Source organism: Oryx dammah, unplaced genomic scaffold (genome assembly GCF_014754425.2).
Source record: "Oryx dammah isolate SB20612 unplaced genomic scaffold, SCBI_Odam_1.1 HiC_scaffold_8, whole genome shotgun sequence".
NCBI classification, from domain to species: Eukaryota; Metazoa; Chordata; class Mammalia; order Artiodactyla; family Bovidae; genus Oryx; species Oryx dammah.
The window spans coordinates 25,319,410-25,345,466 of record NW_024070192.1 but is presented as its reverse complement, the minus strand read 5'-3'; the positions used below and the strand labels follow the sequence as shown (position 1 = coordinate 25,345,466).

Here is a 26,057-nt window from a genome sequence, read left to right as displayed (position 1 = left end):
GAGCTAAGTTATTTATTATTGAGAAGAACTGGACTGAATTCATCGGCTTTTTTGGTTTGGTTCAGACTATGTTATTGTCTATTAACATATTGCTGTGATGTTGATTTTTTTTTAAAAGCTTTTCTAACCTACTGCTCCCTCTGAATTTATTGTTTTGGGGGGCGGGGAGGAAGCCTAACAAGAAGTAGAGAGATTGTGACACCTTCAGTTTAAGTCCTCCTGATTGACTTTCTCAGTTTCTTTTTCCCACTCCCAAGAGACAGTCTCTAATCTCTGACCATGAATTTTGTGTCCATCCAGTACAGGGTGTGTGTGTGAACGTATAAATTCTATCACAGTCACTTTTTAAATTTATTCTATTTTTTCAAGATCCACATGGATCCACAGAGATCTAGGTACCTCGTTTTAGCTTTTTACCCTTCTGTATGAATATTTTAGTTTACCAAATCCCCAAACCTCCGTGATGGAGTTTTAAATCGTTGCCATTTTTCTTTTTGCCATTACAGACAAAACTTCATTGAACAACCACCTCATTCAGTGTTTTCCTCCTCGTTCCTTGTTATTGCTTTTTTGGTTTGATTTTTATCCAAAATATCTTATTTTAATTCTCCCGTTTTGCCAGTTTTCTTTTACTAAGACCAGAGGCTCTGAAATGTTCTTTTCCTGTGGATTCTCTCTGGACTGGGATAAATATGGCAACCTTTGCATTTAATGTTCTGTATTTTTATTGTTTCATATCCAGTAGCTGGTTTTCATATACATCAGTGGTGACTACTCACCTTTTCCCTTTCTCAAACATTATATGTTTTATTACTTTTTAACTCCTAGAATACGTCTCAAGCATTAAATGTAGAACTAGTAGAATATGTCTCATGCATTAAATGTAGGACTAGTAGTTAATGATCTCCAATCCAGTTCATGCAGTTCTTGTATTGTCTTATAAATTCAGCATGATCCAAATGTAGCTGATACTTACAAAAGAGTTTCTTGTAGCATTCTTAGCCAAAGTAAACATTTTAAAAGTGTAAGCCTTTACCTTAGAACTATTACAGGTAAATTTTGTTTAGGGATCATATGATTCAGTGACCAGTGTTTCACTTGTATCTTTTTCTGGAATCTTTAACCTACTGTGTGGTTGCGTGCTCCCACAGTGGTGTCCACATGCCTGTAGCCTGCAAGACTCCTCTGTCCGTGGAATTTCCCAGGCAAGAGTACTGGAGTGGGTTGCCAGTTCCTTCTCCATTAATCCACTATACTTTAGTCATTATTGTGAGGTTGGGTGTATTTTTAATTTTTATGTTGCATGTTTCTTACCCCCTTTTAAAAGCTGGATTCCCATTCAGAGCTTTGAGCACTTGGAATGCTAAAGTGTTATAAAGGAAAACCGGTTCTCTTCTCTAATAATATACCGCCCCCCTGCCCCGCCGCAACCCCTACCGCCTGCTGAAGTGTTTTAGTAGGACTTCCTTTCTTGAATATATCAACTTTATGGTTTTAAGACACAATATATATCTTTAAGAATTTATGTGCTAAGTATGTTTAAAAGCAGTTGATAAGACCTTAAAATGGAAATGTTAGTAATAAATATAACTAGAGTATCAGGTGGCTGTGTATTTTCTTCCAGATTTGTTTATATCCTTAAGAAATAGTTCAAGTCACAAGTTATTGTGGTTGGAAAGTAACCTTTGGATCTAGGCTTGTTCTGACTTTATTGTAGGTGGAGTGTTCCACTGAAAGTATAACCTCTATCTGTATGTTCAGAAGTATCTGTCTGATCACCCAGTAGGCAGTTTTGTTCAGTGAATTATACCTTCCTTATCTTGTAATCACCAAGTTTGAATGGAGTTCCTTACCTGCTCTTTATCATATTAGTCCTAAGGTTTTATGCTGCAGAGAAATGCTCCTATTTTAAATCTTTCTTTAGAATAAAAATATGTTCTTATGTGGAACACCAGCACCATGAAGTTTTGTTTTTCCTTCCACTCTAGAAACTCTGCTATAAAAAGTTGTAGTTCCTAAGTCAAAAATAATTTGTTCTTTGAACCATAGTTACCGTATTGGGATATTTCATCTGGATCCATAATGGAAGACTTTACTGTTTCTGTAGGCATCAAAATATAATATAAAGAATCTTCTTGAATTATATTTTGTTTGCATAATTCTTATTTAAAACAGCTTTTTCTTGATTTTATGAAAATATGCTCACTAAAAAAAAACAACAAACTTTAAAATAATAGAAAGTATAACTAAAGGGAGCAGTCCCTCAGTCTTAGTAGCTCCCTTAGTGGTTATGGCGACTTAGTTCTGCACAAGCAGTACTGGAGAGCTCTTGTCTCTCTGGGGTTTCCCAGCACTGTCATCATTAAAACATGCCATGCACATTTGTTTTAGGGGAAGATACAATTTAGTTCATATTGACTTTTTATTTACCTATAAGTCAGTAGTGATAAGAGCAGAAATCTGAATCTTTTTCGTAAAACTTTGTTAATAAATTTGATTTATAGAGAGGGGAAACCTTTTTTTCAAATGTATAACGTTACTGTCTAATCTTTCAAGGATAGAAATCTAAAGAGCAGATTAATTCAATCATTTATTAAATAAGTATTTATTTCTGATTTTCCATGTGCCAGACACTGTCTGGGTATAGCAACAAAACAGACATCTGCCTTCTTACATCTCAGGTAAAGTATGGTAGATGACCTTATGTGCTGTAGAAAAAAATGAAGGAAAAATAAGACTGTGGCTGTGGGGGCTGGGGATGACATGTTTAAAGGTGTCAGGGAAGGCCTCACAGAGCTGGTGATTATTAGGGAAAGCCCCACAATGGTGAGGTTGTGTGCCAAGAGACTATCTGGGGAAAGAGTTATCCAGGTAGGATAAAGGGCAAGTACAAAGCCCTAAGGCAGGAACGAGCGTATTCTGTCTGAGAAACAGCAGCAGAGAAGAGCAGTGTGGCTGGAACACAGAGAGCTCCAGAGAACATAATTGGAGATGAGGCGAGAGAGGTAATGAGGTCCAGATTGTGCAGGGTCTTTTCAGTTATTTTAAGGACTTTGGCCTTTACTCAGAGTGAGATGGAAATCATTGGAGGTTTCATCCATGATTAAACTAAAAAGGTAATGGCAAAAAATACTTACGTTCAAAAGTTTTTGTTTCTTATAATTCGGGTATTAACTAATGGCTCCTGGTGAGCAGTCATACAAAGATTTAAACATTTGTGTCAGTACTGAAAATTTCCCAGAAATACAGATCTTAAGTATTACATTTAAATTCAGAGAAAGGAAGTATAATAGGAAAGCCTGTCTATAGATATTCATTCCTGGGTGGCCCTGCTTTATTACTGAGTTCTTATCCTGAATTGCCTTGCAAAAAAAGTCAAGGATGTATTCTGTGGAAGACACTGTATTCACCCTTAGACATTGGAGGAGATATATACATACCGTATATACTCTATTTTATGTTAATGCCTTGTATAACCACCGTTTATACCTATAAATACCATTGCTAGCACCTAGAAGAAGCTTGTTGTGTTCTAGATCATAGCCCCTTTTAGATCATAGCCCCTGCCACTGCTCAGAGGTGTCACTGACCTGACATTTGTGGTAGTAGATTCTTCTTTGTGATTTCACCACGTAGGATTCATTGCAGACCAATATAACTTAGTTTTGTCTGTTTTTGAACTTTATGTGATTAAACGGGATAACACTACATGTGTTCTTTTATGTCTTCTTTCAGAACCTAACTATATGTTTGTAAAGTTCATCTGTGTTGTTACGTAGAACTGTAATTTAATTGCCATGTATATATATTCCTGTCATGAATGTATCACAATTTGTGTATCTGTTCTGTTGATATTTTTAGTTGTTAGCACCATTGCTGCTGTGAATGTTCTCATTTATATCTGCTGATGGACATGTGCAGGACTTTCTCTGGGCCATATTTGGGGGTGGAATTGTTGGATCTTTAGTTTAGTTAGGGGCTTCCCAGGTGGCGTAAGAATAAACTGATTTCCAAAATGATTGTACTGATTTGTCTTTCTACCCACAGAACAGGGTGAAAGTGTTCCTGTTCCTTCGAGTCCTTATCACTATGATAAGGACTCTTAAGTTTTGCCTGTCCACTAGGCCTAAAAGTTTGCATTCTAATTAACTGAGAAACCAAAACATTAAACACAGTTGGTGTTCGGTAAATATCTGCTAGATAAATTTGACCCGACTCTTGCTACTTTAAATCTTCTAATCATGACTTGTCCTCGTTTAGATTCAGTAGTTTAGTGTGGTTTTTGGTGAGGGCTCAAATCCACTGCTGATAGTAACTAGACTTGGTTAACCAAAATAAGAGGAGCTTATTTGTACCAGGGTAGCAGTTAAAGATAACATTTACATTTTCAGGAAAAGATTCTGTTTTTTAGGGATTACCCACAATGTAGGCAGAATTTCCTTTTCTCATAAAAAGGAAGATAGCACCAGAATTTTCTGCCTATCTTATGTTCCTAGAAGCCTAGCAACCATTTTTATCCCTGTTTTTGTTTTGAGTGACTTTGTAGGATATGGTAAATTATTTAGGGTGGTGGTGGTGTTGGTTAGCTAAGACATCTCACTGGTCTTCAACAGCAACCTCGGTGTGGCAGCTGTTTATTAAACCCATAGGATACATAGCTTTGTTTAAATGCATCTTGCTTTGGTGTAATTGACCCACAGAGCACTTTTTATAAGGGGTATTTTACATAAAAACTTGATAGTTTTTAAAGCATTTTGTGAAGTTGCTGGCAAAAATGATTGCTCTCCTCTTATAAATGTTGACATGGGACAAGTCACTTATTCCATTATTTCTGTGTTCATAGGCCAGTTCATTAGAAGAATTAACTTGAATTTTTCTGACTTTAATTTCTAAGTATAACCTTTTTGAGAGATGACTAGAAACTAGAGCACTCAGAACTAGTGATGAGATAGATACAAGAATGGCAATTTTGACTAGTAAATCCTACCTAATGTATCACTTGCTTTTGTAAAATTTTCTCTTTTCAGAATAGCCTAAGTAAGTAAAGACTTGTATGAGATTGAGAATCTTAAGTCTGATTCATCATCTCTATTTCCCACAGAGATTTCCTGTTAGACAAGACAAATTAGAGTCTTCCTACTGACTTGGTGAGTTTTTACATAGTTTTATTTTAAACATAGTTTAAGATCATGAGGACAGAAGTGGAATGAAATGCACAGAAGTATTTATCATGACTTTAAAAAGTACACATCTTGAGTGCAATCTACTGTCTCATTTCAGTGCAAATAGTATGTAAAGTTGGAAGTCATACAAGGTGAGAATGTTAAGTTTTTTTTTTTTAATAATGAGCATTACAGTCAGTATTAAACATTTTTCATAACTGGTTTATGGAAAGAAGTTTTATTCTAAATATTCTTTACTGGAGTAAATCAGAGTTATTTATTCAGGTCTTCTCTGGTGACTGCTGTGTATAGATAGGATAAGGCTTTACACTAATGATGGAGATGAGAAAAGATGTTTTAATTTTTAATTAATGGTTGATAATACATGATCTGGACATTTTTAGAGTAAGATTATTTTTCTCCCTAGAAAAGATCTTCAGAGGATTTTGTATTCTATCTTATAAAAGGAGATACCTTAAAGCAATTCATGGGCTTCATTTTACTCTATATAAAAGGAGTTTGATTTTGAGCAAATTATCTTTGTGTATGTACCTTAGAATTCCTCTCTCTATGTGTAACTTAGATATTTCTACCATTCTCGCTACCTACCATCTTGAAAGTTTTGCTTGTGGCATGAGGTTCTTACCTTAAATGCTTATGTATGTTTTTACACAGTTTTATTGGGTAAAAATATGTTATTGCGTTTTAACTTTTAAATTCTGCCAAGTCATCAGGAGCCAGGAAATTGTGTTAAGACAGACATTTTAACTTTGACCTGTTTTGTCTGCCTGTGTGGTTTTACTTTTTCCTTGCATCATGAATTTTGGAATGAACACTTAAAACCGAAAACTTCCTGCTCATCCTTTGTCCCATTTAGTTTAGTTAGAACCTAGAGATTGGCTTATTTTTAAGAACTTTGGAAAGGAGAATTTATTTTTTGCAGGTGGGTTTAGGTAGGGAATATGGATCCAATGTAAACAGTCATCAGATTTCTCTACTTCAGACCACACTTGAAGGAAATAAAAGCACACGTATACCTCAGTATCGCTTTTGTAGTTACAGAGAGGTCTAGATGTCTCTCATAAAAAGTTTCCAGAGAATACTGAATTCTATACTACTAGATAGTAGTTGTTGTTCAGTCACTAAGTCGTGTCCAACTCTTTGCAGACTCATGGACTGTAGCACACCAGAGTTCCTTGTCCTTCATTATCTCCCAGAGTTTGTTCAAATCCATGTTCATTGAGTTGGTGGTGGCTATTTAACCACCATATCCTCTGCCATCCCCTTCTCCTTTTTCCTTAAGTCTTTCTCAACATCAGAATCTTTTCGAATGAGTTGGCTTTTTGCATCAGGTGGCCACAGTATTAGAGTGTCAGCATCAGTCCATCCAATGAATATTCAGAGTTGATTTCCTTTAGGATTGGCTTGTTTGATGTCCTTGCAGTCCAGAGGACTCTCAAGAGTCTTCTCTGGCACCACAGTTCCAAAGCATCAGTTCTGTGGTATTCAACCTTCTTTATGGTCCAACTCTCACATCTGTACATGACTAAACAGCTTTGCTATGTGGACGTTTGTTGGCAAAGTGATGTCTCTTTTTTAATACATTGTCTAGGTTTGTCATAGCTTTCCTCCCAAAGAGCAAGGATCCTTTAATTTCATGGCTGTGGTCACCGTCTGCAGTGCTGGATAGTATGCAGCCGTAAATGCTGAAGAGGATTGGTTGCCCATGTGGTAGACCAATCCTCTGGAGCAGGTGGGTCTTTTCAGCTCTTGAGTTAATGAAGTTACCCCAAATTGTATACCCTAAGGCCAGTGTAGAATTTCTTCTTTGGTATGCATTCTTGGGCCCCGTCTCTAGCCAGATTGTGTTAGCAAGAAGTATTTTTAAACGGTTTGACTAAAACATTGGTGGGCAAAGAGAACTGCTTGTTGAATTTGGCTTCTCCAAAGGCCAGAGGACCCTACGAGGCTATGCAGCCTCTGCCTGTTTGTTGCATAAAATGACTCTTTAGTTTTTGAATTCATAACAGATTGGACATGCTTAAATTGTATTAAGGCCAAGCCACTCATCTGTTTGCTGTTTGATTTTATAAGGTTCTTCATAGTTGAGGTTGAGGGGAGAAGGTGAAAAAATATAACTTCTCAAATCTCAAAAAACTTTATATAATTATATAATAGTCTCTTAACCATAAGGTTTTGTCCGTCTTCTTCTTCCTCTTCCTTCTTCTTTTTTTAAAATTCTGTTCCAGCTCTTGTTTTAGAATAAATTTTCTCAACCTAGAGGAGAAGTCTTTGATAACATGTGGGATGTGTTAAAATCTTCATTTTTCCTAAGTTTGCTCTTTGTGGCCCTAGAGATTTTTGCCCAAGCCATCAGTGGAATCAACACATTATTATTATTATTTGTGAAGAGAGAGAAGTTGCTGATTGTTTGATTCTGCCTATCTAACTTCATTTCCAAAGTACCTTTGGAACTGAGATCCGCTTTGAAGTGAAATAGCCCCTTTATAGTCAGATTTGTTTGCTGATTTGAATTCATGTCTTTCTATTTTAGCCATCTCCCAAATAATGGATTTTGAAAGTGATGTGTGGAGAAGCTTAATCTGATGAACACTGTCTGCCTTTTTTTTTTTTTAAGCAGTTGGAGGAAGTCGGCTTTTTGTTTGTTTGTTTTGTATTTTATCCTAGCAGAGGTTTAGTAATTAACAAGACCAGCATATCACCTGATGAAAGAACCCAGACTTTGTGAAACCTGTGCTTGTTGTACTCATGGTTTATTCTGCAGGATCCTCCATTCAAGTGGAGACACGAATTTTTTTTCTTTTACATTGTTATGTAGATATAAGTTATTTGGGCCTGAATTAAAAAGCAAAACAAAAAACCAAGAAGTCTTTTTAAGTTCTAAGGAGATGCAGTCCTACAAGACTGGTGAGTGGCACCTGCCTCTTTCCAGGGCAGACCTCTGCATTTGGAGCAGAGCATGCCCTCCCTGGGGGGCTTCCCAGGTGACGCTAATGGTAAAGAACCCACCTACCAATTCAGGAGACATTAGAGATGTGGGTTCGGTCCCTAGGTGGGGAAGATCTCCTAGAGGGCATGGCAACCCATTCCAGTATTCTTACCTGGATAATCCTGTGGACAGAGGAACCTAATGGGTCCATTGGGTTGAAAAGAGTCCGATATGACTGAAGCAACTTAGCATGCACCCACGCACATGCTCTCCCTGGACATATTTTTCGGGTAGGGGATTATGCTAATAGGTCTATATTAACTTCTCTTACATAATGGATAGTTTTGGGGGAGAGGGAATGATTCCCTAGCCCTTAACTTGAATTGGCAATAAATTTTTCTGCTCTTTGATTTTTTTTTCCTGACTGGAAAAGTTGCATCCAGATTGAGAATTATTCCATATTTTAACCTTTGAGCTGGCTGCTGAGGTCTCCTTGGGGACAAGGATACTTTGTAGTTATTTATAACCTATAGAGAAGGGCAGTAAGACTGTAAACAGCCAGCACATGCTGAGGTTGGGAGTCAGTGGGAACAGTCTACTGTTTATTCCTTTGCTTTCAATGACTTGAAATTCTTTCATATATCTTGTTCATCTTCATTTTGACTTTGGATGAGCCTTACTAGCCAGGCTATTTCTATAAAACTCTTATCTCATAACACATTGAGAAGAAGGAAAAAAAATAGCCTTTTTATGTTCAAAAGCATACATAATCCTCACAGTCATTTTAGAGTCCATGCTTGCCTACTGCTACTGCTGCTAAGTCATGTCCGACTCTGTGCAACCCCATAGATGGCAGCCCACCAGGCCTGGGATTCTCCAGGCAAGAACACTGGAGTGGGTTGCCATTTCCTTCTCCAGTGCATGAAAGTGAAAAGTGAAAGTGAAGTCGCTGAGTCAGTCTGACCCTGAGTCCGACCCTCAGTGACCCCATGGACTGCAGCCCTCCAGGCTCCTCCGTCCATGGGAGTTTCCAGGCAAGAGTACTGGAGTGGGTTGCCATTGCCTTCTCCGAAGAGATCTGTAAACTAGGAAAACCTTAATGGTACTGACATGCATATGTAATACTATACTTGTTTCTGAGTTTTCCTTATACACAGTTTTCCTTATATGCAACAAATATAAAAACAGTTGAACTCTTAGTTAGATAAATATTTGACTATGGTAGAAAATATGTTCTGCATCATAGCCTGGTATAGAAAAAACTTAGTAATGTGTCTGGACATGTTTTAAAGGTGGATGTGTCTATCTCCGTGTCTCTCTCTGTATATTTGTTTCTATACACATGTTTGCACATGCATATATTTAATATTAATTATCATTTCTCTACATGTCAGTTTTAAGGGAATCAAGCCCTGTGTCAGACATGAAAATATAGATCAGTTCTAAGTAAATGCTAATAATCTACCTCATTTTTATCCATATATGGGAATTTTACCATATAGAATTTAACTTGGAATAACAGAGGTCTAGCATGAGTTTGCGACAGCTGCTATGATGATACTTTCAGGATTGACTTATACTGGAAGATGTTTATCTTAATTAACTGTTGTGGGTTCAGGAACTTCCCATTTAGCCCTGCACATTTCTCTTTTTTCTCAACTTTTCTTGGATTTTTTTTTTAATCAAAGAAGAATGTAGTTTTGGAATGTGTTCAATTAGTTCTTTAAAAACTGAAGATGAACCGTTAGTTGTTTTTTTTTTTTTGTAGTATAATTGTTTTACACTGCTGTGTTAGTTTCTATAGCACAATGAAATGAATCAGCTGTGTGTATACATACATCCCCTCCCTCTGGACCTCCCTCCCACGCCCTCCACCTCACCCCTGTAGATCATCACTGAGCTGAACTCCTGTGCTATACAGCAGCTTCCCACTAGCTCTTTTACACATGGTAGTGTATATGTGTCAGTCCTAATCTTCTGATTCGTCTCACCCTCCTTTTACCTCCCTGTGTCCACGTGTCCATTCTCTGTGTCTGTGCCTCTAGTCTTGCCCTGGAAATAGGTTCATCAGTACCATTTTTTTCTGGGTTCCACATATATGCATTAATATATGATATTTTTCTCTTTCTGACTTAACTTCACTTTGTATGACAGACTCTGGGTCCATCCACATTTCTACCAGCCACCCAGTTTTGTTCCTTTCTATAGCTGAGTAATATTACCTTGTATATATGTGCCTTATCTTCTTTATCTGTTCATCTGTAGATGGACATTTAGGTTGTTTCCTTGTCCTGAAAGTAAAAGTGTTAGTCTCTGCTGACTCTCGCGACCCCATGGACTGTAGTCCATCAGGCTCCTCTGTCCATGGGATTCTCCAGGCAAGGGTATGCAGTGGGTTGCCGTTCCTTCTCTAGGGGATCTTCCCGACCCAGAGATTGAACCTGGGTCTCCCACATTGCAGGCGGATTCTTGCCCATCTGAATCACCGTGTCCTGGCTGTTGTAAATAGTGCTGCAGTGAACATTGGGGTGCGTGTGTCATTTGGTGGAGTACGTGTACATATATATATTTTTTACACGTGTCACTTTTAATTATGGTTTTTTCAGAGTATATGCCCAGGCTTAGTTGCACTGCGACATGTGGAATCTTGGTTGCCCATCAGGGAGTGAGCCCTTATCCCCTGCATTGGAAGGCAGATTCTTAACCACCGGACCACCAGGGAAGTCCCTAAAATATTTTGTTTTAAAAAGTATGCTTGGATTCCTATAGCTGTTACTCATTCAGCAACTCCTATTAACTAGAGCTCATTAAAGAAAAATATGTTCCCAAAAGACAGTAGTCTAGTTAGTCGGTAGCAATTTCATTGGACAAATATTTATTGAATACCTATTATGATACCATTTTAGGCATAGGGGAATGCTGTTCTCTCATTGTGCTTTAACTTCTTAGTGGGAGCGATAGTAGACAAGTGAAAATATAAAAACAGGCAATTTCAGATAGTGGTACTAAAAAAATGTAAGTTCATTTACTGAATTTGTGAGTCTTTCTTGTTTTGTAAAGTAAGTTCATTTGTATCATTTCTTTTTAGATTCCACATGTAAGGGGTGTCATAGGATATTTCTCCTCTGTCTGATTAAACTCATCGTTGCCAGGGGAAGGGATAGTTAGGGACTTTGGGAGGGTCATCTACACACTGCAGTATTTAAAATGGATAACCAACAAAATCTATTGTATAACACATGCAGCTCTGCTCAATGTTATATGCCAGCCTGGATGGGAAGGGGCTTTGGGGGAGAATGGATACATGTATATGTATGGTTGAGTCCCTTCGCTGTTCACCTGAAACTACCACAGCGTTGTTAATTGACCGTATTCCCAATACAAAATAAAAACTTAAAGTTAAAAAAATAAAAAAGAAATGTAAACAGAGTAATGTGATGAAAGGGGCTATAAGTGAGGACTACTTCTAAACCCGTGGTCAGGGATGACCTGTCTGTGGATACTACATTTGACAGGACACCTAAATGACGAGAAGAAGCCAGCTGTGAAAAAATATGAGGGAAGAAAGAGCTTTCCAGAGTGAGGAAAGAGCCTGATGTGTTCACTAAAGGCCTGAGTAACCAAAGCCTGATGACTGAGAAGAGTAAGTGTTAGGTGAGGTCAAGAGATACACTGAAGCTTTGGCCGTCATGACAAAAGGCAGATTTTATTTGGATAACAGTGGAAGCCACTGAAGAATTCCTGTCTTGTTTCTCATAAGGGTCTGATTTATAAGCCGTCTCGTACCTTAGAGGAATTAATTGTAAAGTCTGCTAATTCTCTTAAGATATTTTTATTCACTATTTGAAAAGGTAATATAGTCACATGGTTCAAAATTCAGTAAGTACAAAAAGGAACTAATGGGAATTCTCCTTCCCACCCAAGTACCAGTTTCCTTCCTTGGAAGTAGCTAGTGTCCCTAGAGTCTTGTGTAGCTTTATAGAGATATTTTATACACACACACTAAATATTTTTGCGTGTTTAGATAGAAGGAGCTTCCCCATTCCTTTTTAAAATAAATATTATTATTACATTGTCTATACCATAATTTATTTAATCAATCCCCTGTTGATGGACTTTCAGATTATTTCCTTTTTTTAAGTTACTGTGATTGCAAATAGTGCCACATTGAAAAACCGTTTATATTTATCATATTAAATATATCAGTAGGATAAATTTCCATATGGGACTGTTAGACCAAAGGGTATATGCATTTCTTATTCATTTTGATATATATTTCTCTTTGTGGAGTTTATAACAGTTTATACTCCAGTCAGAAATTCTCTCCTTACCCTGAGTGAGTGAATGAGTGAAGTCGCTCAGTCGTGTCCGACTCTTTGCGACCCCATGAACTGTAGCCTACCAGGCTCCTCCATCCATGGGATTTTCCAGGCAAGAATATTGGAGTGGGGTGCCATTTCCTTCTCCAGGAGATCTTCCCGACCCAGGATTGAACCCAGGTCTCCCGCATTGTAGGCAGACGCATTACCGCCTGAGCCGCAAGTGTTATCAAACATTTTAATCTTTTCAGAGTCACTGGGTGAATTAATGTGTGGTTTACTCTGCATTTATCCATTATAAATGAGAGTTGAACTTGTTTTCACATATTTAAGAGCCATTGATATTTACTTATCTGTAAACCATTGGCTGTTCTTTGCCTATTTTTCTGTTAGGCTATTGATTTTTTTCTTCTTGCTCTTTAGATTCACTCAATTCTAAATCCCTGTGTTATAGGATTAAAAAAAATACAGTGTTACATGTCAGTTATATCTCAGTTTTTTTAAAAAGCAGACATCTTTAACTTGTAAATTTTAGGAAACATGTACCTAATATGAGACATGAGAAACCCCAGTCTTCTTTGCTGATTGAAATCTCTCTTGATTGCCCGTAGTTTCATTTTAAGAAGTGTCTCTAAATTTTTTTTTTAAGTACATTTAGTGTTTTGTTAGACTACATTGAGGGCTTCCCTGGTGGCTCAGATGATAAAGAATCCACCTGCAGTGCGAGAGACCTGGGCTCGATCCCTGAGTTGGGAAGATTCACTCTAGGAGAGCATGGCAACCCACTCCAGTATTCTTGCCTGGAGAATCCTGGTGTACAGAGGAGCCTGACTGGCTACAGTCCATAGGGTCACAAAGAGTCAGACATGACTGAACGACTAAGCAGGGCACTGACTAGACTGAACTGCAGAAAGTTTACTCATAACAAATATTCAAAAGTCATTCAAACCTTGCAGCAGAGGAAATCAGTATGACCTGTAATTTATAGGGTAATGAGAAAGAAGATACTACCTCCTGGGCTGTATATGATTGAGGATATGTAACAGAAGAAATAACAGACACTCCTTTGAGGTCCCAACAGTTTCTTAAAAATGAATATACCCAAGTCTTTCTATAGTTTTGTGTGTGTGTGAACAGTCTTTTGGCATCTTCTGTTTTGGAAAATGCAGACGTCTCTCAAGTTTAAAATAGTTAACGACATTGGTATTTTTCCTTACTTGGAAACTGTACCAGGCTTTAAACCATGAAAAAAAAAAAAGTTACAGGTTTTTAAAAAGTCCCTAAAAAACTATGCTTTGGCAAGAAGCCATATTCCCAGCCTTCTAGCTTGTGCATATTTATGTATTAAACCATATGAAATTGCCAATTTTTGACTGTCTTTGGCCTACAAAAACAATGATTCAGTCTAGTATCTCCATAATTTTATCCTGTAATTTTAAGACTGATGGATATAAAGATACCATATATGCGATACGCCTGTATTAATTATTTGTTTTTTTTTTTTAAATTCTCTGGATGATTGGATTAGATTAAAGATGGAAGAATGCTTATAAAGAATAAAAGATTTAAAAACTGCACAAGCTGTCAGGAGAATGGATATATGTATATGTATGGGTGATTCTCTTTGCTCTTCACCTGAAATTATCATTTATTAGCATTGATAATTTCACCTGGAATTCTCAATTATTAGTATTGTTTGTTAATCAGCTAAACCCCAATACAAAATAAAAAGTTTTTTTTAAAAAATCCTTAAGGGTTGAATCCCTTTTCCACTAAAAAGAAGGAAAAAAAGAAAACTACACAAGCTGTGTATATAACATTTTGCAGAGAATGTCTAGCCTAGCTCTAGCATATACCACAGGTTAAACTATTGGGATGTTTCTCTCTATTGTACAGGGAATTCATCTTCTATCCTGGAAGTATCCTGATTACATAAGAGTTCAGTTTGAATTACTGATTTATATTTTCACAATGAAGGGAAAAATAACCAATCTTTTTCATCTTATAGAATGAAGATACACTCAGAAAGGTACACACAGGTCCGGATTTAATAGAGTGAACAGGAAAATAAATGGTAGTGTATTACAGATAGGGCTTCCCAGGTGGCTCTAGTGGTAAAGAACGCGGCTGCCAGCACAGGAGACATAAGAGACTCGGGTTGGATCCCTGGGTCGGGAAAATCCCCTGGGATAAGGAAATGGCATCCCACTCCAGTATTCTTGCCTGGAAAATCCACGGACAGAGGAGCCTGGTAGGGTACAGTCCATAGGATCGCAAAGAGTCGCACACAACTGAAGCCCTCAGCACGCATGTAACAGATATGTTCAGCCTCCGAGTTGTCAGCATACTGGGAAGTTTGCTAAGCTTTGGAAAATAAATTTCTTGTTAGAGAACTTGGGAAGTCTTGTTTTAACTTGTTTGAAGCCAGGAACAGTCTATGTTGATGCTTGTTGTCTCCTAAAGATTCTCAAACCATGACCCTCAAATAGACCTCCTCTTTTCTGAAACTGTTTTTCTGCTGGGCATCTGTGGCAGTTGGCATGAAGTGCTGAAGAGTTCATGTACCACCAGGCTACTTTGCTGATGAACATGTGTTTGCACATGGCGCCTACTCTGAGTGAAATTAATTAGAGTTGTGCTATCCTAGTCAATTTCCCTTCCAGCAGATTGTGTGGTTAGAGCTCCTTAGAGTCTAAAACTGATTCTCTAGTTCTACTGACTGCTGGGTTGGACATTTTTAAACAATTGGAAGATGGGTGGGTGATATTATTTAAAAAAAAACACAAAGACTTGTGTACAGAATAAATGAGAAACAAAAAAGATAGGAAACAGTGGCCAAGACAAGTTGTATTTTATTTTCTGGTTGTGATAATGGACCATAGCTCTGTAGCAACAGTTAATCCATTAAAATAAGCTGGCTTTTAGGGGGGGATATTTTAATTATAAACACATGTAGGATAGTGTTAAAACCAGTAGGGACTCGTAATACTAGTGGTATTACTCTGTGAGGGTACCCTATATCTTATTAATACTCTTCCATGCTTATTACTTAAGTAGCTATTGAATGTGTATGAGTTGAGTGATTATGTTTCCAGAAATACATAATATATCAAAAGAGTAAAATAAACAGTTTAAGGACTTACAGCAAAATTAGTTACAGTGTTAAGAAAATAATAAAGCTATAGTACAGTAATAATTCAGACTCAAATTGAAGAAAGTAGGGAAAACCGCTAGACCATTCAGGTATGACCTAAATCAAATCCCTTATGATTATACAGTGGAAGTGAGAAATAGATTTAAGGGCCTAGATCTGATAGATAGAGTGCCTGATGAACTATGGAATGAGGTTCGTGACATTGTACAGGAGACAGGGATCAAGACCATCTCCATGGAAAAGAAATGCAAAAAAGCAAAATGGCTGTCTGGGGAGGCCTTACAAATAGCTGTGAAAAGAAGAGATGTGAAAAGCAAAGGAGAAAAGGAAAGATATAAGAATCTGAATGCAGAGTTCCAAAGAATAGCAAGAAGAGATAAGAAAGCCTTCCTCAGCGATCAATGCAAAGAAATAGAGGAAAACAACAGAATGGGAAAGACTAGAGATCTCTTCAAGAAAATTAGAGATATCAAGGGAACATTTCATGCAAAGATGGCCTCGATAAAAGACAGAAATGGTCTGGACCTAACAGAAGCAGAAGATATTAAGAAGAGGTGGCAAGAATACACGGAAGAACTGTACAAAAAAGATCTTCACGACCCAGATAATCATGATGATGTGATCACTAATCTAGAGCCAGACATCTTGGATGTGAAGTCAAGTGGGCCTTAAAAAGCATCACTACGAACAAAGCTAGTGGAGGTGATGGAATTCCAGTTGAGCTGTTTCAAATCCTGAAAGATGATGCTGTGAAAGTGCTGCACTCAATATGCCAGCAAATTTGGAAGACTCACCAGTGGCCACAGGACTGGAAAAGGTCAGTTTTCATTCCAGTCCCAAAGAAAGGCAGTGCCAAAGAATGCTCAAACTACCGCACAATTTCACTCATCTCACATGCTAGTAAAGTAATGCTCAAAATTTTCCAAGCCAGGCTTCAGCAATACGTGAACCGTGAACTCCCTGATGTCCAACCTGGTTTTAGAAAAGGCAGAGGAACCAGAGATCAAATTGCCAACATCCGCTGGATCATCAAAAAAGCAAGAGTTCCAGAAAAACATCTATTTCTGCTTTATTGACTATGCCAAAGCCTTTGACTGTGTGGATCACAATAAACTGGAAAATTCTGAAAGAGATGGGAATACCAGACCACCTAACCTGCCTCTTGAGAAATCTGTATGCAGGTCAGGAAGCAACAGTTAGAAGTGGACATGGAACAACAGTCTGGTTCCAAATAGGAAAAGGAGTACGTCAAGGCTGTATATTGTCACCCTGCTTATTTAACTTATATGCAGAGTACATCATGAGAAGCGCTGGACTGGAAGAAACACAAGCTGGAATCAAGATTGCTGGGAGAAATATCAATAACCTCAGATATGCAGATGACACCACCCTTATGGCAGAAAGTGAAGAGGAGCTAAAAAGCCTCTTGATGAAAGTGAAAGAGGAGAGCGAAAAAGTTGGCTTAAAGCTCAACATTCAGAATACGAGGATCATGGCATCCGGTCCCATCACTTCATGGGAAATAGATGGGGAAACAGTAGAAACAGTGTCAGATTTTATTTTTGGGGGCTCCAAAATCACTGCAGATGGTGACTGCAGCCATGAAATTAAAAGACGCTTACTCCTTGGAAGAAAAGTTATGACCAACCTAGATAGTATATTCAAAAGCAGAGACATTACTTTGCCGACTAAGGTCCGTCTAGTCAAGGCTATGGTTTTTCCTGTGGTCATGTATGGATGTGAGAGTTGGACTGTGAAGAAGGCTGAGCGCCGAAGAATTGATGCTTTTGAACTATGTTGTTGGAGAAGACTCTTGAGAGTCCCTTGGACTGCAAGGAGATCCAACCAGTCCATTCTGAAGGAAATCAACCCTGGGATTTCTTTGGAAGGAATGATGCTAAAGCTGAAGCTCCAGTACTTTGGCCACCCCACGTGAAGAGTTGACTCACTGGAAAAGACTGATGCTGGGAGGGATTGGAGGCAGGAGGAGAAGGGGACGACAGAGGATGAGATGGCTGGATGGCATCACGGACTCGATGGACATGAATCTGAGTGAACTCCGGGAGTTGGTGATGGACAGGGAGGCCTGGCGTGCTGCAATTCATGGGGTCGCAAAGAGTTGGACACGACTGAGCGACTGAACTGAACAGTAATATGAGCTATATAGAATATCGGAGAAGGCAATGGCAACCCACTCCAGTACTCTTGCCTGGAAAATCCCATGGACGGAGGAGCCTGGTAGGCTGCAGTCCATGAGGTCGCTAAGAGTCAGACACAACTGAGTGACTTCACTTTCATGCACTGGAGAAGGAAATGGAAACCACTCCAGTGTTCTTGCCTGGAGAATCCCAGGGACGGGGGAGCCTAGTGGGCTGCCGTCTGTGGGGTCGCACAGAGTCGGACATGACTGAAGCGACTTAGCAGCAGCAGCAGCATATAATAGAATATAGAATGAGCATGTGAGCCTGTAGTTTCAAGACAGATTTGTCTCAGAGCTTCATAGTAGTCAAGCACAGAGGACAACACAGACATTTAGAAGATTCATATTGTCAGTCCCTAATTAAAAGTAAACCGGGAGTTCAGGAAAGAAATTTCTCCCTTGAATATTATAAACTAGACAATATATGATATAATGAAATAAGTATATCCTTTTTATATTATTTCTACAATTAATATATTTTAAAGATAAAGTAGAACAGTACAAAGGATATTATACACAATAGTAGCTGTCATCTCAAATGACATTTGTATCGTCATATTTGCCTTAGGTCGTCATAATTTTAAAAGAAACTTGAGAGATCAACTTGAAATGTCTTGCATTCTTTTCCCAGCTTCATTCTTTCTTGCTCCCTCATCCTGAATCTGCTACATAGCTTGTCATTGATTTTTTTCACTTCTGCTGTATGCATTACAACTCTTCAAAAAACTAAGATCATGACATCCGGTCCCATCACTTCATGGCAAATAGATGGGGAAACAATGGAAACGGTGACAGACTTTATTTTCTTGGGCTCCAAAATCACTGCACATGGTGACTGCAGCCATGAAATTAAAAGACGCTTACTCCTTGGAAGGAAAGTTATGACCAACCTAGATAGCATATTAAAAAGCAGAGACATTACTTTGCCAACAAAGGTCCATCTAGTCAGAGCTGTGGTTTTTCCAGTAGTCATGTATGGATGTGAGAGTTGGACCATAAAGAAAGCTGAACACCGAAGAATTGGTGCTTTTGAACTGTGGTGTTGGAGAAGACTCTTGGAGAGTCCCTTGGACTGCAGAGATCCAACCAGTCCATCCTAAAGGAAATCAGTCCTAAATATTCATTGATGCTCAAGCTGAAACTCCAATCCTTTGGCTACCTGATGCGAATAACTGACACATTTGAAAATAACCATGATGCTGGGAAAGATTGAAGGCAGGAGGAGAAGGGGATGACAGAGGATGAGATGGTTGGATGGCATCACCGACTCGATGCACATGAGTTTGAGCAAACTCCGGGAATTGGTGACGGACAGGGAAGCCTGGTGTGCTGCAGTCCATGGGGTCGCAAAGAGTCAAGACACAGCTGAGCAACTGAACTGAAGTGTATGCAAATATCTGTAAATAATATATAAATCTTAAATTTGTTAAATAATGTACTGAACAAGACATTCCAAAACTCTTTTTTCCGTTAGTATTGTGTTTGATCTCATCTCCTTGGTGCAGTTCATTGCTTTTAAATCCTGAGATAGTTTTCCATTGTATGGAAATAACCCCATTTAGTTACCCATTTCCCTCCTACTGGATTTTTAGTTTGTTTATAACTGCCACATTGAATGACCTTGTCCATGTCTTCTTGTGCCTCTGGGCAGTTTTTCTAGGGCTGCTGCTGCTAAGTCACTTCAGTCGTGTCCGACTCTGTGCGACCCCACAGATGGCAGCCCACCGGGCTCCCCCGTCCCTAGGATCTTCTAGGGCAGTGGTTCTCAAAACATTCCAGGACCAGCACATCAAGGTCACTTGGGAACTTGTTCAGTTCAGCCACTCAGTCATGTCCGACTCTTTGTGACTCCATGGACCACAGCACGCCAGGCCTCCCTGTCCATCACCAACTCCTGGAATTTACCCAAACTCATGTCCATTGAGTCGGTGATGCCATCCAACCATCTCATCCTCTGCTGTCCCCTTCTTCTCCTGCCTTCAATCTTTCCCAGCATCAGGGTCTTTTCCAATGAGTCAGTCCTTCGCATCAGGTGGCCAAAGTATTGGAGTTTCAGCTTGAGCAAATCAGTCCTTCCAATGAACACTCCGAACTGATCTCCTTTAGGATGGACTGGTTGGATCTCCTTGCAGTCCAAGGGACTCTCTTCTCCAACACCACAGTTCAAAAGCATCAATTCTTTGGCACTCAGATTTCTTTATAGTCCAGCTCTCACATCCGTACATGACTACTGGAAAAACCATAGCTTTGACTAGATGGACTTTTGTTGGCAATGTCTCTGCTTTTTAATATGCTGTCTAGGTTGGTCATAACTTTCCTTCCAAGGAGCAAGTGTCTTTTAATTTCATGGCTGCAGTCACCATGTGCAGTGATTTTGGAGCCCAAGAAAATAAAGTCTGCCACTGTTGCCACTGTTTCCACTGTTCCCCATCTATTTGCCATGAAGTGATGGGACCAGATGCCATGATCTTAGTTTTCTGACTGTTGAGCTTTAAGCCAAGTTTTTCACTCTCCTCTTTCACCTTCATCAAGAAGCTCTTTAGTTGTTCTTCACTTTCTGCCATAAGGGTGGTGTCATCTGTATGTCTGAGGTTATTGATATTTCTCTCAGCAATCTTGATTCCAGCCTGTGTTTCATCCAGCCCAGCGTTTCTCATGATGTACTCTGTATATAAGTTAAATAAGCAGGCTGACAATGTACAGTCTTGACATACTCCTTCCCTTATTTGGAACCAGTCTGTTGTTCCATGTCCAGACTTGTTACAAATAGAAATTCTTGAACCCATTCCAAACCTGATAGATATACAGTGTTTAAACAAAGAGCTATTTTATTTACTTTTTGTGGCTGGTATTTTCATAGGATAGTTGGTCTTTTTCTTATTTATTTTGTAGAAGCAATTTATGTATTACTTCTTATGTTAATACAGCTAACTCTTTGCCATGTATTGTAAGCTTTGTTTGTTTTTGGCTTTGTTCATAGTGCTTAAAGATTGTATTCACCACTGTTTTTAATGTCTTTTATGTTTAGAAAGACCCTGAAGGGGAGAGTTTTGAGTTGGATTTGATTTGCTACTGGGACACCCTGTTGAGATGTGTAGCAATTATTTAGGAATGGTCTGAGGCTTATGAGAGAGGTCAGAGTTGGAGATGTGGAAAGCATTTATATAAAGAGAGAAATTTGACACTGTTGTGGATAAAATTACCACAAAAGAGAATGTAGTTTGAGAAAATGATTCAATGTTAAACCATGGGAACAACAGTGAAGTAAGAGAATCCAGTAAAAGATACTGAGAAATGATCAGAAAACAGAAGGCAAGGAGAAGAATCTGGAAAATCAGATACTGGTGAAGTGTAACGAGAGGTCGTTAATGCTACATAGAAAGGAACACATCTAAGACGGGTAAATGTTACCCTTCGAGAGAGCAGCTAACAATAGGTTAAGAAATAGAAGACTATTCTTTCCTTTTTAAATTTATTTTTAATTGGAGGATAATTGCTTGACAATACTGTGTTGGTTTCTGCCATATATCAACATAAATTAACCATAGGTATACATAGGTCCCCTCATTGTGAACCTTCCTCCCAAGGACTGTTCTTATTAATAAGTTTGCACTGATGTGTAGAAGATAGACAGTAGTTGGCAAGGTAACAAGGTTATTTTCCTTTAGGAGTATTTGTATTTGTACCCCCAAGGGAAGGAGCCAGTAGTAAAGCTGTGTGTGGTGTTCACCATGCGGTCTCCTCTTCAGGAAGTCGCTCAGTTGTGTCTGACTCTTTGTGACCCCATGGTCTGTAGCCCACCAGGCTCCTCTGTCCATGGGATTTTCTAGGCAAAAATACTGGAGTGGGTTGCCATTTTCTTCAGTGTCTTCTGTGACTCCTGCATTGCAGGCATATTTACCTGTTGAGCCATCAAGGAAGACCCTACTTTAAGTACCCATTAAGTAACTTCATTTGGTAAGATAATATTAATTATCTTATAATTATGTAAATTACATATAAGTTATATAAATAATTAAATTAGTTTTGTGCAGAAAATTAAAACAGGATTATATCCTTGTGATGAGGAGACTGCCTTAGGTTAGGCGCGATTGCCTTAGGTTAGGTGATGTTCTCTGAGGTTAACATTGAATGCGAAGGAGTCATTTGACCGCTAACGGTGAAGCATTCCAGGCAGGAGACAAAGGTTCCAGTCTTTGGAAGGTCAAATGGAAATAGTAGGATAGTATGCTAATAAAATTCTCTTGCTTCTTGCATCAGCCAGGGTGAAGAAACAATAGAAGTTTTTGTCCCCTGACTTCGGAAATCTTGTTTAACCTTCAAACTGGCGATGTCAAGGGTTCCAAGTCCTCCACCTCCGGCAGAAATGTCGAGTGGCCCTGTGGCTGAGAGCTGGTGCTACACACAGGTAGGTGCTTCTTGGGGGGATTTCGGTGGACAAAAGGAATCAGGTTTGTTTTCTATGTTGGCTTTCCTGCTTTGTCTGTCATACATGTCAAATAGATAAAGTACATGTCAGCTTTCCGTTCCTTGGTTTTCTACGAGGAATCTGAATGGCCTAGGCCGCTGTTTTTCACAGGAGGTTGAAGGAGGGGAATCTTGGAAACTAGATCTACTCTCTACATCTTCCTTGATGGTAACGAGTGACTTTGTTGGGCAATTCAAGGGGAAACTAGGTTTGAGATTTGCAACCCCAGGCAGTGGTATCAATATCTAAATCATTAAACACTGCTCTGAGCAGAGGTTCATTTTAGTAGTGGCTTAATCACATGCTTTCCCAACATTGTCTGTGCTTTTCTCACTTTCTATCCAGTATTTCTCAGAAACTGAAAAGAAAAGCAATGGAAGCAGTTGATCACTGTGAGATTTCTTAAAATGTAGATGAGGGATGGAAAAGGCTGAGCCTCCCTGCTGGCCGAACAGTGCTGTCTTCCTACGGGATTATGCAAAGGGAGGGAGGGGGAAATTATCTGATCTCCAGCCTGTTTTTCAGGTTGCTCACTTCCTATGTAATTACTTCCTGGTTTTCTATCAACAGATCAAGGTAGTGAAGTTCTCCTACATGTGGACCATCAATAACTTTAGCTTTTGCCGGGAGGAAATGGGTGAAGTCATTAAAAGTTCAACCTTTTCATCAGGAGCCAATGATAAACTGAAATGGTGAGGAAGAATACATTTAGCTGTAAAAATTTTTCTAAAAGTTACCTGTTTTGCTTGGCTTCATGGAAGACTGACTGGAACGTAAGATCCTTGATGGCAGGGACTTTGTTTTGTTCTTTATTTATTCCCCAGTGTCTGATACATAACAGATGCTCACTGTATGTTTGTTGAATTAGTTCGGTCAGTGTATCGAGGTCAGCAAGCTCAAATGGCTGTAGAGTAAAGTCAGTGAGTTAAGACGGACAGTACTGTAAACAATATACTTACCTGGTGTGAATGTTGACGACTTTGCAAACTAGTTAAGTGTCCTAAAAGAAGTGGTGGCTACAGCTCCCCCTGATGATAGCCACATGTGAACAAGGTCTGACCATTGCCAGATTCTCTGATTTTTCAAGAAGAACAGAAAATCTAGATTTTATAATGTAATATCTCTTGATTTTTAGATTGCCTGTTTTTAAACAAAGGAGGTTTATTTATTTATAACTGGAATGTCCAGGGTATAGGATATCTTTTAAGGTAATTTGATCCAAGAGCCAGCCCAATGGTTAGATTAAGGACCCCAGCACTCTCTGCTCTGCCCTGCTCTCCACACTGTTTGACATCTCAAGATTAGCTTCCCTTGTAGTTAAAAGTTTACTGACAGTAGCAATGGGCATCTTCCACTACCATCCAACAGTCTTTAAACTTGCTGCGAACTGTGTGGCCAAGAATATATCAGACGTGCACTGATTGGTTTAGATCTAGGTTCCCTCAGTTGATCCCTGTGGCAAGGGAAATAGGATCTGGGAGGGTGGGTCAGTTCCTTCCAAACCGTGTCTTCTCTTGAGCATCAGGCTGTTATGTATACAACCATGTACTCTACAAAGACCAGAATACATGTCTATGAACCACCATTTTGACCTCTGTTAACCCGCTGAAAAGTTCAGTGACTTTCCATTCATTTAGTATTTGTTGGCCATGTACATTAAGTAGTGAATTACTAGGTGCTGAGAGAATTCTTAGGCATTGTATTTAAGCATTCTTAGGCATTGTATTTAAATTCACATCTTCAGCATAATGTGTTGTGATATCTGTGGTGTATGCACTTTCCAGAGAAGCAGTGAATTGGGCCACCTGTTTGAGAGAGGTGTCATAATAGTGGCAAGGCCTAAGGATGCATATGGCCTATGTATTACACATGGTAAAACAGTGTCTGAACCACATGCAGTTCAGCTAATGACATTTATAAGTTAACTGAGTTCAACCTGTTAAATTCTGTCTGAATTTTGTTTTGATCCATTGGTAACAGATTGGCATCGCTAACTCTACTTAGAATTCTGACTTGGAACCCTGCCCCACATAATGGAAGTTTACCTTTGTCTGTGCTTCCTCCATATTGCCTCTTTTATTTTAATCTTAGAGTATTATCGCCAGATTGATAAAATATCTGTAAAAGATTACTTACTTCTCTAGAGTTCTTTTTCTCTCCCAAATTGGTGTTGAAAGTCTCACTGACTTTTTTCCTCCTGGTTTCATTGCAGTCCCAAAAAAATAAGGGGCTGGTTTTCCTGAGATTGAGGATTAAAATAGATTGAGACTCGACTGAATTTCAAAATATTTTAGGGGGAAAGAGTGATTTGGGCGATTATGAGGAAAGAGGCGGAGATGCAAGGGATGTGTTGTCAGATTCTAAGATGCCCATTCATTTATTGTTTACTTTTTAAAAGGTGCCTCAGGTTGCTCTAGAAAAGTGATTTCTAAGTAGTCCTTTAACTGAGTCAGAACATCCTGCTGTGGGGCCTGGGTTTGTTTTTTAACATCTCCTGTTGATTCTTATGTTCTAGTTGCCTCCTATCACTTCATGAGCATACAAACATGGATGCTTTTGACTTTTTTTCCTTCTGTTTTGGGCAGGTGTTTGCGGGTAAACCCAAAAGGACTAGATGAAGAAAGCAAAGATTACCTGTCACTTTACCTGTTACTTGTCAGCTGTCCAAAGAGTGAAGTTCGAGCAAAATTCAAATTCTCCATCCTGAATGCCAAGGGAGAAGAAACCAAAGCTATGGGTAAATGTTATCTTTGTTTGACTCTGTTTTCACATCCAGCAACTTTATACATTGACAAGTTGTGGATTTGATTTGATCTTTTTTTGAGTAACCCTAAATATAACTTTTTTTTTTTTCACTCCAGAGAGTCAACGGGCATATAGGTTTGTGCAGGGGAAAGACTGGGGATTCAAAAAATTCATCCGTAGAGATTTTCTCTTGGATGAGGCCAATGGGCTTCTTCCTGATGACAAGCTTACCCTCTTCTGTGAGGTGAGTCCTTTTTCCCTGCTGTGAGAGTAGCAGTTCCCAGACCTGATGGGTATCGGTAGATGTCTTGTTATCAAGGATGGAGAGTGAGAAAATCCCCAAGTGGAGTGGTGCTGCACGAATATTATTGACACAACTGACTGAACGCTGTGCCATGCTTTCAAGGTTGTTGGGCAGCTCAGTTTTCCACTTGTTACTGTTGTGAAAAAGAAAGATTGTGTACGTACTGTCTTGGGTCATGATTCTGGCTTTTCATTGCAAAATTTTTCAGAAAGCATTTGGAAGGACTGTTACTTTACACTGAGGAGAATGACCAGCAACTGGATAAGCGTATTTGTTCCTTGAGCTTTCTGGCTCCTCCTTGAATATGAGGTCCACATGTGTTTGATAGAGCACTTTCTTTTTGCTCTTTGAACTAGATGACTTTTATCGGTTGTTGAGGGTCTTTGGTTTGTCTTGCTGAAGGAGTTGTGAAATAGGAAGGTAAGACCCATTTATTTTTAGAGTGGAGGTTATGTAAAGCTAAGTCATTGTTAGTGAAGAGGGTTATCTGTAGTCATTTAGGAGAAGCCTTGTAAGATCCCCAATGACCTAAAGAGCCTTTTCAGGTTTATAGGAGAAGCCTAGAGATAAAATTCCTGGAGAGTGAGTTGGAAAATGGTTTCTTTAATGAGTGTATACTAATTAGTCATTTCATGCTGTTATTAATGCATTTATAAATACTAATAAGCTTACAGTGTAAGAAACGAATAAAACCTCTAGTCAGCTGGGATGTTGGTGTTCCTTGTACATTGTGTGGTCAAGGACCTGATTCCTGA

The 26,057-nt window shown here is 38.9% G+C and overlaps 1 protein-coding gene across 3 annotated transcripts in view; it reads left to right on the top strand.

Moving 5' to 3' along the window:
• LOC120867312 (speckle type BTB/POZ protein) overlaps nt 1–26,057 on the top strand; it is an 84,576-nt gene that overhangs the window by 40,365 nt on the left and 18,154 nt on the right. The window contains exons 1-6 of one of the 3 annotated variants that reach the window (XM_040245650.1): nt 2,653–2,681; nt 5,102–5,147; nt 22,050–22,193; nt 22,824–22,945; nt 24,839–24,990; nt 25,115–25,242. In XM_040245650.1, the coding sequence (XP_040101584.1) occupies nt 22,116–22,193; nt 22,824–22,945; nt 24,839–24,990; nt 25,115–25,242 (480 nt within the window). In that variant the 5' untranslated portion in view covers nt 2,653–2,681; nt 5,102–5,147; nt 22,050–22,115. Of the gene's footprint in view, nt 1–2,652; nt 2,682–5,101; nt 5,148–22,049; nt 22,194–22,823; nt 22,946–24,838; nt 24,991–25,114; nt 25,243–26,057 lie in introns of those variants that run through there. The other 2 variants (XM_040245648.1, XM_040245651.1) reach the window with 2 other exon arrangements.